The 11,857-nt window shown below is 34.1% G+C and overlaps 1 protein-coding gene across 1 annotated transcript; it reads left to right on the top strand.

Annotated features, from left to right (window-relative positions):
* Positions 1-3,149: 3,149 nt before the first annotated feature.
* LOC138336942 (large ribosomal subunit protein mL42-like) lies at positions 3,150-11,173 on the top strand. The gene is made up of 6 exons (XM_069286575.1): positions 3,150-3,364; positions 6,791-6,851; positions 8,844-8,934; positions 9,379-9,411; positions 9,695-9,816; positions 11,022-11,173. The coding sequence occupies exons 1-6, from the start codon at positions 3,301-3,303 to the stop codon at positions 11,074-11,076; spliced, it is 426 nt and encodes a 141-aa protein (XP_069142676.1). The 5' UTR covers positions 3,150-3,300; the 3' UTR covers positions 11,077-11,173.
* The last annotated feature ends 684 nt before the right edge of the window (positions 11,174-11,857 follow it).

The following is an 11,857-nucleotide window of genomic DNA, read 5'->3' as shown; positions in this document are numbered from 1 at the left end:
TACATGTAACTAATGATGTTGTGGTATATACCCAATCAAGATGATCCCAGTCAGTTGCCTGTATTGATCTTCATTTACCTGTTCATATAACTACACATTGGAATCTACAATAGAGCAGGTGCACGTGCAAGGACACACGACCTACATGAAGCTGATGTCTGCATAGTCAGACAATCAAAAATAGCAGATAGATGTAAGTTGTAACTGCCGCGAGGAGTCAACCTTAGCTTACAGGTATTGGAGATTTGTTAGGTTTACATTTAGGATAATAAGGAGCATTCCTCAGAGTGAGGTTTCGATGTAGTACATGGTGGCTCACTCGTTAAAAAGGCAGTATCATAGCAACATACTAAAAGGGTGTGATATATATGATAAACAGAAACAAGAAAGATCATTATGAAAATAACGACCGTGTCAGGGCAAGGATACGTCCTTGGCCAGGACAAGACTAATGTGTCGCCTTTCGGGATCCCCGAACCTGCGACCTCGGACTTACGGGTTCGTCGCGCGAGACTTGACATGTAGTGATTGACAACTACACAAAAGTATTTGGACATCTCATATTTTTACTCTATATTTCACGTGTTTTTACCTTTATCTTTGAAGTTTCCTGATTTCGTCATTTGGATTCCAACCATTTGGTATACTTTATAGAGATTTCTACGCTTTTAGCTCATAATATTTAAATAATTTTGAGATGAGATTAGGAAAACTAAAAAAAAAAGTTATATCGCATGAAATAAAACCTTTGTCCACGAACTGTATAAAAAAGGAAATCCGGTTGTTGGTTGTTTAGGGTGAAGCTAGAATGCGACCGTATCACGTGTACATGTGTACGATGTATATACAATATTTACAATTAAAACCTGCTACATATGTATCATCAGTTCTACTTTATCTATGACATGCAAAAAAAGATAATTAAATAATCCCGAGCTAACCTATATTTTTGCCAATGTAACCCTAAACAGACCTATTTTTATTTTTGGTCTTATTTTTAGTATTATGATGATATAAAATCAAATGAACTTGACAAACTTGATGAATTCAAATATATATAGGACGTTTTACCAATAAAACAGTAATTATGCATAATTGCATTCAAATTTCGTGTACATGTGTATCGCAAACAAACAGTGATCCCGTTCACATGGATCTGAGAATTAGTTACAGTTAATATGATTATGGACCCAACAGAGTGCCCCAGTACCCTTTTTAAAATCATTCTCAGTAGAGCATGGTTTTACTGATTTTTTTTATCTATGCCTCTAAAACGTCTAAAAAGGTCTTAGCTAGGACACTCTAGTGGGTCCGTATTAATTAAATTGGGTCATTTCAGAAAAAACGTCCTTTTGAGATTTTTTTTAATCCTAATTTCAGATAATGTTTTTATTTTCAATGTTAATGCTTTTTCTAATTTTTAATGCTATAATACGAGGAATTTATCTATCTATAATTGATACTTGCAGCGAGCCGAATTAATTTTTTTTCCAGATATTCAATTTTAATTTCTGTTTTAAGTTCCGTTGTCTTTGCCGTAACTTAACTTTTTCTCTCAATACTGAAAAATACTTTGAATCTTGTTTTTTTTTTTTAATATTTTGATGATAGTAATTAGGGTACTCATTTTTTAGTATCACACAGTCGTGTATTGAACAAAATACCTTATTTTCACTGAAAAATATATTTGAATATCACATTTGCAAATATTTTTGTGAATTCTAGACTTATTTCATATTCTTTATCCAGTAAGATAAAATTAGAACGAGAGTATCGACATTTACCCATCTTTTTATGTATCTACATTTTATTCCACTATCAATTTTTATCAACACATTATTCTAGACATAAAAACCCTGCTAAATGTATGTGTTACAGTAATAGAATTGTGTTATGGAAATGACCGGTCTGTAACGGTAATGACCAAGAAGTTACGATTAATGACATTTGATTTTTTTAATGAGTCATTCAAAAACTTTTTTATGCAAGAAGGAAAGCTTTATTTCAAATTTAAACACCACTTACAATAACTGATAAAAATGAACACAGCAAATAACGGTTTACTAAATAGTTCAATCTATAACACGTTATAATATGGAAATGACATTATTAATTAGCTATGGTATATCGGGAAAATTATTGATATGATTAGCTGATTAAGAATAGGTCGCAACAAGTATGTGTGGGGAATGCTAAATGTAATGTTAAAATTACGAAGGCACGGGTGCCTCAAGGGTCTGTCCTAGGTTTCCTTTTATTTGTTCTTTATATTAATAAATAATGATATTGCTGATAATTTAGACAGGCTATCAAAGCTTTTCGCTGATGATACTTCTCTTCTATGCACTGCCGATGATAAATCCCCACAAGTAATAGAACAAAAAATAAATAATGATCTCTCGAATATCCAGTTCAGTGAGCCGATGGTTTAATCCAGTATAAACTGAACAACGAACTGTAGGCCTAACTAATTCTCAGATCCCTGTGATCCAGTTTAGTTGACTCAGCTTTGATGTTTGTCCTATGTATAGGCCTAGACCTAAAACAAGATATTTTGTTGTTTTTGCTAGAATACACAAAACCTAACATTGGTTGTTTGTTTATGAATTAAAGACGGACCTGGGCCGTTTTCGATTAATGTGTTTATTCCGTCTTTGCATATTACAGAGTTAGCTCCCCTGCGGCTAGGTATCCATTGTGACGTCATTATTTTGTGTGTGCATTTAACGTCGTTTTCTCAGAAAAAGTATGACGTTACGCGCGTAAATATATGACGTCACAATCAATTCCTTCCCGCAAGGGCAGATAACTCTGTAATATGCAAATACGTAGAGCCTAATACGGTTTGGCTGGTTGGACCTAGTTCGTTTATTATTTAAAGACGGACCTGGTGGTTTTATATCATTTTATATCGTTTTCAGACGAGCATATTGACAAAGCCATCATAGGCCTGTAGGCTATCAAAAACTGCAGGTCCGTCAGAATTTATACCGGAAATAATGACTTTAACCAACGGTCGAACCGGTTGTTCCGAAGATCTTGGACGTTTTCGTTTATTCGGAACAACCGGTTCGACCGTTTGTAAAAGTCATTATTTCAAGTATAAATCCTGACGGACCTGCAGTTTATGATACAGGCCTGTGAGGGCTTTGTGAAGGCTCGTCTGAAAACAATATAAAATCATCAGGTCCGTCTTTAATTCATAAACGAACAACTAGGTTCAACCAGTCAAACCGCATACTTTTATTGTTGAGTGGATCTGATTTTACTTTATTTTCGTGACTTCCGGTTATTTGCACCATGTCTGCTCCAGCACGAAACGTGACATTTTCTTCTTTACGATATTATCGTCGTCTCATTCGAGGTATGTATTGACTCTACTTCTTATGTCAGGTTATATGCGAGACATAACTAACGATTCTATTTGGTAGCGGCACTTGCGAATGCAGACAATTCGGCATTTTTCACAAGTCATCTCGGTACTTTTTCGAAGTACACTAGGCTACTATCGCATTGTTGTACTTGGTGCCTTAGACAGTTGTAGAAAATGGAGAGACTTCATATGAGATTATCCTGCTTAGTGCGCAACATAAAGGGAGCGGGATGACCTTTGTCAGTATAATGTAACCAGGTGGGGCACAGGGGCTCGTTCCTATTGATGAGATATGTATAGGACAGATCAATTCTATTTACATACGTAAAATGTATTTAACGTCATTGTACCCAAATTGATACTGTACCCAAATTGATACCTTAATTGAAAAAAAAAACTAAAACATTTGTGTTGTTAAAGTTTACCTCATTTCTCATTGAAATTGGTGATACCAAAGATGCATCATTTATTGATAATTACACTTCGTTTTATGTAACTATTTCTGTTATTTTTTCTGAAAGATAACTTTGAAATTGATAACTCTGTCTGAATCATGTTAGTCCCTAGAAATGTGGCCGTGCGACAATTACTATTTGTACTATAATAGTGTTTTTTTCAAAGCGTAAGGCCTCCTCAAAGAAAATTTTCTTAAATAATTAAATTTAAGAAATAAACACTTAACAGAAATAGATAAAAATATAGTTGCCACACATCATTTTTTTATTTAGTCACGTGCAAATTGCTCTTTTTATAGCGTTATTTCTCCATCTTAATTTTTACTAAAACTGTGACTAGATGCAAGTATTTTGTAACTTGATTGATTCATAATTATGTTTGTAGTATTTTTACATTGAAATTTTTTACAATCATTAAAAATAATTGATAGTGGTCTTTTGACATATGCACCACATTGGAACTATATAAGCTTAGGTGAATGCCACTGAATTTAAAGGATTGAAATATCACATAAGTCATTACGTGGTGTTACGGGGTACCAAATTACCACAGGTACTGTTGTGAAACACTTGTACAATTTTTACAGTAAAATGTATAACTGTATTCATTATGACTCGTTATAATAAACGCAACTACGTCCCATTTATAAAGTAAAATCACAAAAATCTATATAAATTGATTTTTCTTAATTTTATACATTTTTTCTTGCTGGGTATCAATTTGGGTACACATCATGTGACAAAACTAGAAATTTCGAGACATGATATTAATCGTTCTAACAATAAAAATAAGCACTGTAATAACAAAAACAAAGCATCAAAATAAAGTTTGTATGCTCTTTTTGAAAACAAAACAGAAAAAAGTGAAGCACACTAAGCAACAAATGTCATATAAGAGAAATCTACGTGTACTGGTATCAATATGGGTACAATGACGTTACGTGATGTATCTAATACATATCTCATCATTGGGAACGAGGCTTAGGATGGGGCGAGCATGTTCGGTGTCTTTTGCTGCTTCAGCAATATAGCACTATAAACAGATAAAAAGGACAAGAATTCAACAATAAGACACAACACACCGGAGCTTCCAAAATATACTGATACTCAAACAACACATTGGAGGTCATCTTTAAATGACCCTGGTTGTTAATAGGATTATAGGACATTAATATTGAAGAAGAACAGAAAAAAATATAGAACGAATAATCATTCACTGCCTCTATTCCGTTCCTAGCAGGACGACCATCTGTCTCAGAAATCGTCCTTTTGTCGTTCAGAGATACATCACACCAGCTAGGAAAAATAATACACAGGTTGGGAAAAAACACTAACTACGTAAGTGCTTAAAATGACTGAAGGCACAGCCAGATGTGTCAGTAACTATTAATTATGCAATGTTAAAAAGTTCAATTTATAGAAATACAGTCAAACCTCGATGATTCGAACTTCGATGAATCAAATTTCTCGCTGTATCGAACTTTTTGTCTGGTCCCGAATTTCTTCACTATATAACATTACTTACTAACCCATGTATGAATCGAAGTTTTATGAATCGAAGTTCTCGATGTATCAAACTTTTTCCATGGACCATTTGTTATAGAATCATAGGTAACTGACACTTGATGATTCGAATAAAAATTTACCTGTACAGATCAGGTGTTCGCCGATACCCCGCGGCATGCTGTCACACCTAGCTGTCTCGCGACGGCCCTTCGCCAGACAATAGGGATTATGACAGCTTGTGTTGCTAGCTTGATATCATCAAGATAATTAATATCATTAATCAGGCCGATACCCGGTGCTTTGTTTTTACAAGCTGCGTTATTAAATCATTAGTACGGCAAAGATACAGTTAGACGTTTTTTATGTTCGCCGCCGCTATTGGAAGCGGTTTGTAGAATTTACCGAACGGTAAATAGCGAGCCACATTATTAGTAACTCATACTCAAAACTGTTACATTGCACAACTTTGGCATAAAAACTGGAGCAAATCGATCATTCTAAATCTAAGTATTTTGTAGGTGTTGTAGTGCTTTCGGTTCCTCCTTTTTAGTTTCGTTTTTACAGCGTACGTGTTTTCGTTTTTATATTCATTGCGTAATATTAACCATCGCTTAAATAGTCACCAAACGAACACTTGTGCATAGGTTAGGCCTAGTACACGTAAGTCTTGTTTATAATATACGTATGTATAGCTAACGATAGCAATACATGTGATTAATTGCATACTTCGTTTTTATTTGTTTTGCTTGTGGTACAATGATTATAAAGTTTACGGAACGGAGACGACATGTACACAACTACCACAGTTGGTCATGGTAAAAAAACCATCGGTCTAATTTCAACCACGAATAATTCGAAGTCTCGATGTTTCGAAGTTTTTCTGACGGTCCCTTGAACTTCGATACATCGAGGTTTGACTGTAACAGAGCCGAATTTTCTGTTTATTTTTATTCATATATTCTCACTCTATCCTTGTCTCAAAACCCCCATTTGAGAAGGAATTCTAGATAAGAGAAAAAAAGAATTTTTTATTTCAGTAACAGATCTTCCATTTTGGGTCAGCTGATTATATTGGAAGGTGGTCTATCACTTGAATGCTTGCAAATAAAGAGCAATTGCACTGAGCTTCTGCCGGATGAAGATTATCTTCGTCGGATCATAAAAGCGTTATTATATATTGAGCTAACTTCAAAGCATCGCATTCATGCTGATGGGATTTTTTTACTTTTTACAGTGGGTAAAAAAATGGTGGCCGCAAACTGAAGCTGTCGGCGTGTAGGATCGAATTTTGCAGACTGTTTTTTTCTTATCTTTTCATGTATACGTTACCTTAAAAGTGAAGAAGGATGGAGCATCAAATTTTAAATACATGATTGTGGTAAAGATTAATCTTATACATGTGCATTGATTATTCTTTTGTTTTAAAGGAACGTGATTATTTTCTTTTATTTTAAAGGTATTTCTCAACCAGTGCAATCTAGAGCATCAAGTTCCTCCAGTGATGACCATGGTAACAGGTAAGAGGCCCATGGACATAGTTCTATCAAATACAAATTGTTCTGGATTTTCCTTTCTTATTGGATCAATTTGTTACATAAAATAAAATAACCATGTCTCAGAGTCATTGAGAAGTTGTTCAAAGGTTTCAGTACATTTTACTCCATTCATCTATAATCAAACTTAGAAGCCCCCATTCGGCTAGAATGCCTGATATTTCTCCAACAATTTTAGAGGTATAGCACCACTTTTGAAACATTGTGTCATATCTTACAGCATCAGTGTTCAATCTACGATTATTTTTCATGGGTCCTTTTCAATGGTTTTTGTGAAAAAAAATTGGTCCCACAGTGTTATAGATACCCATTCCCAGAAATTTCATGGGTCCTTTTAAAATTCTCTGAGTCAAGGACTCGGGATGTGCATGTAGATTTATCACTGCAGCATTATAACATCTGATAAGAAATTAACTGGACAGTTGACTTCTATATTGTGGGAATAGCCTAGTGAAAGCTAATGTGTTTTGGTCTTTTGGTTATGGATAAGAAAGTGTTTGACCCCTGTGAATTTCCTAAATGACCTACCCAATAAGAATGTTACAGAGGTCATGGTTATGTGTAATATAAGTTTCAAACTTGTTTATTTTTTCTCGTTTATCCTTGATGCTACTTTTGTAATTAGTTATATAAAAAAACTTGTGCTTCTGATTCGAGAACAATTTTCAAATACTTCATTTACAAGAGTGGTGGTCAATTGCATTATTCAACACATTTTGAGTGCATTCTTTATGCAGTTATTCGATTATTTCAGTCCAGATGCATCATTTTGTGAAAGTTTGTGTTCATGAAAGCATCCAGACTGTAATTTGGGTAAAAAGTTGTAAACTGATAATGACTGAATTCGAAGTCTGAAGCAAAACAGCTGTATATAATTATCACCCGCTTTCTCCGAAATGGGGGATATTAATTTGGGTTTGTCCGTTTGTCTGTCTGTCCGTCCGTCTGTCTGTAACACTTCGTTTCCGTGCAATAACTGTAACAATGTAAACTGATTTTCTTCAAACTTGGTGACAAGGTTAAATGCCTTAAGGACTTGGCCAAGTTCGATCGCGACTGTCGATGAACCTTATTAAGCGGAGTTATGACCCTTTGCTTAAATAAAAAATAAGTCAGTTTCTGCCACTTCCGTACAATAACTGTAATAAATATTAACCAATTTTCTTCAAACTTGGTAACAAGGTTGAAAGCCTGAAGTGCCTGGCCAGGTTCGATCAACTCTTTCAGCGGATGTTATTTATCAGAGTTATGGCCCTTTAATTTACTAAAATTGTCATTTTTCTGCAGTTTCTGTGTAATAACTAACAAATGTTCAGACTAATATTGTTAAAACTTGGTAACAAAGTTAATGCCTTAAGAGCTTAGCCAAGTTCGTCGCCACTTTTGAAATATCTTATTTAGGAAAGTTATAGCCCTTTGTTTTGATAAAAAAAACAAACATTTTCTGCCATTTCCCTGCAATAACTCTTATTAAATATTAACCAATTTTCTTCAAACTTGGTAACAAGGTCAAATGCCTTAAGAGCTTTGCCGAGTTCGATTGCCATTTTTGGCCGACATAATGTAGTTGAGTTATGGCCCTTTATGTACTAAAAACATCATTTTCTACCATTCCCTGTGCAATAATGAAGTTAAATGCCTTAAGAGCTCAGCCAAGTTTAATAGTTACTTTCAGTGGACATTAAATTAACACAGATTATGCCCCCTTCATTTACTAAAAGTTAATTACCTAGAATATGTCCTGAAAGCGGGTGGATGGAAATTCCACAAATTTGCTTGTTTGGACTAGTGATTAGATTGTCGGAACTAATCAAATTTTGGGGTTTACTACACCAAATGACTAGTGGTGAAAAAATTTCACGTCACAGACTGGTATTAATGTTACAGTCAAATTTTATGAATGTGATCCTCCATTATAATGTCATTAGTAACAGCTTCCTGATGACTGTATTTCAGGAGTGGTTTACCCCAGGTTGGAGTGTCGGCTAAAACTGGTACCATAGTTTGTTACCATCCAGAACCAACGTATCCATACGAGTATACACAAGTAAGTAGTTACTGCCAGCAGTGTTTCTTTCAATCTACATATTATGATACATATTGTATCAGCTTTGAACATATCTTGTCAGATTCAAATGAAATCTAAATTTAGAAAATGTCTTCAATTCTTATTGATTTATGTAATTATTCCTCTGGAGGACAGCTGTTTGAACTTTAAAATAAGAGAATAATTCTATTTGAGAAAAATTTTTGGGCATACATCTGTACAGTTGCTTACATTGTATGTAGAATGTAATATGTTTTTATGATGTATACATTGGTTTTTTATAGTATGGTAATGGCATCATATCATGCTCTTATGAACTGAAAGTTTTAACAACAATTTTAAACATACACAATGTAATGTATACTGTTATATAGGACTGATTGCTACAATGGCTTTCTGTAATACGTTCATATATTTTTGTTTTCTTTTTTTCCTTTTTCTCAGCCATTACCAAGAAATGAAGCAGAATTAGGGGAGGTAATTAACACTATTTTGCATTTTAATTTTATATCCAGGACTTTGTTTTTAAAACTGTTTTACAGTCAACACATTGTTTAATGTAAAAAGACTACCAGGTATACTAAATGTGTAACTGTTTTATTTTATAATGTATAAAGTTTATTTCAAATTTATTTACTCAAATTTCCATTCTATATTTTTATTATATTGCAAATTAAGCAATGTTCCCATGTTGTGGTCTGAATTTGATATTAAGGTACCAGAGAACGTTTCTAAAATGTGTTTTCGGTCATTGTTGTAGGGAGAATCTGCTTTAAGCATGCAGGTACAGCGTCAACAGTTGTTGAGGTTCCGTGAAGATGGACCGACACAACATGAACTGGCTAATATGTTCCATACCACAAAACATCAGTGGTACCCAAAGTAAGTAGATCTGTGTATAGACTACAAAGCCAGAAACACAACAGAAATACAATACCTGGTACACAGCAATTAAGGAGGGGCTTTGATTAAAGTGGCTTGAAATTATTTCCACTATTTCACTTGAGCATTTTTTGTATCCACGCATAAACAATGAGCATATTAATTAAGTGCAAATTTTTACAGGCAAAAATTTCACAAGTTATACACAGTGAAAATTTTCATATCACAAACAGTTCAAAGGCAAAAATCTGCTTTCACAGTATCTGGTATATAGAGAATGTCCAAGTCTGTTGGTGAAAATGGAAACTTTATGTTTATAAATCTGTTATGCAAAGTCTTCTTGAATTTTATCTGTTCCAAAATGAAAGGAACTTGATTGTATACAAAAAAGGTCTGGCATTTATACAATACAATGGTCGATAAAAGCTTGTTCAGGGCTGAGGTGTATTACTTCACAGTTTATTTGTAGAGGTATATTATTTTTGTGGTGGTCGTTTTTGTGACGCCTGCAACGCAAGGGGGGACCCTTAGGTATCACTATGTCAGCGTCTGGGAAAAGGTTTCCATGCAATATCTTTAGTATTTATTGTCCAATTTCAACCAAATTTGGTATCGGTATATTGCTTTATATCAATGTGATCTCTGATGAGTTCAATAATGGTCAAAATCCGTCAATATTTGAAATAGTGATGATACTTTAAAATCACCAAAACAGATCAATCGATGGTTTCCGCTAGATAACTTTTGTGGTTATTGTCCGATTTCAACCCAATTTGGTGTATTGCTATATATTAAAGAGATCTCAGATGGGTTCGATACTGGTCAAAATCTGTCCATATTTGGAAGAGTTACGGGACTTTAAAATCTTCAAAACAGATAAATCTATGGTTTCTGCTCGACAATTTAAGTATTTATCCTCCAATTTCAACCAAATTTGGTATATTGCTTTATATTAATGAGATCTCGTGGTGGTTTGATACTGGTCAAAATCTATGAATATTTGCAAGAGTTACGGGACTTGATAACTTCACCTAATTATTAACAATATTTTCAACTCTAAATAACTATTATTTGTGATGCTGTTCAGGTGACACATTCACTTTCGTGGAATTCTTGTCAAAAACAATATACTTCCTGCTCTACACAGCTTTTGTTTCTCTTTAATACTAAACATTTCTATTAATATTGGTTTTTCTGTTTTTCAGCTCTGCTGACAAGTACAGAAAGCCAAACCCTCCAAAAGATCGCGAAGCTATTTGATAAAGGATACTTTATTTTGTTCTTTTTCATATATCAGTTGTTTATATATGTGTTGGAACAGATTTTGTTTTTGTGAATTAATAAATATTTAAAATTGCTACGTGTCTTGAATATTTATTTATATGAAAAAGAGGTGATTATTATCTTCCACTGGACCAGATACTTTGTGATGGAAATTTGTTTCCATTAATATAACTCCTAAAGATGGACAATTTCATCAGTAATGGTATTTTTTTAGCAGCAACTTGAGATAGTTCAGGCATTGAGAATTAGTATTAAAGATTGAAGTCAGAAAATAAGAACAGGTTAAGTCCTAGTGGTTAAATTCAGTGGTGTGGTTCGACTGCTTTAATATCTTGTGAACAACAAGGGTCATTTAAGGATGTGTGGAGTTGAAGAGGTAGAAAGAGAAAAATCACTGATCTGTGATCAGTACTTTGCCACTGCCCCACATGGGATTTGAACTCGCAGCCCGCGGTGAAAGGCTTGTGGTAATATCTCCAGATATTTAACAACCATATTCCTAAGTTTATTTGTAGATCTTAAGATAGAATACATTGTAGAGTACGTGTAGTTGAACCCCAAGTAGATTCGGACTGAGAATAGCTATGAGTTGACATCACAGAATTGTGTTACTGTGCTTTCATAAAAACATTAAAATTATTAATGGGCCCAATATATCTTTTTTTATGGTGGATATGTTACACTAATCGTGTTTTCAGTATATCGGGCATATTGCTGTGATAGTGCCAATGGGACTAATTCATGTACCACGTGATAC

The sequence above is a fragment of the Argopecten irradians genome, chromosome 12 (genome assembly GCF_041381155.1).
Source record: "Argopecten irradians isolate NY chromosome 12, Ai_NY, whole genome shotgun sequence".
Classification (NCBI taxonomy): Eukaryota; Metazoa; Mollusca; class Bivalvia; order Pectinida; family Pectinidae; genus Argopecten; species Argopecten irradians.
This window is presented reverse-complemented; position numbering and strand designations above follow the sequence as displayed.

Excerpts from the sequence above, each read along its gene's own strand:
- LOC138336942 (XM_069286575.1), top strand. The coding sequence starts at position 3,301 with ATGTCTGCTCCAGCACGAAACGTGACATTTTCTTCTTTACGATATTAT. Across the intron at positions 6,852-8,843 it reads AGTGATGACCATGGTAACAG|GAGTGGTTTACCCCAGGTTG; the intron begins GTAAGAGGCCCA and ends ACTGTATTTCAG. Across the intron at positions 9,817-11,021 it reads AAACATCAGTGGTACCCAAA|CTCTGCTGACAAGTACAGAA; the intron begins GTAAGTAGATCT and ends TCTGTTTTTCAG.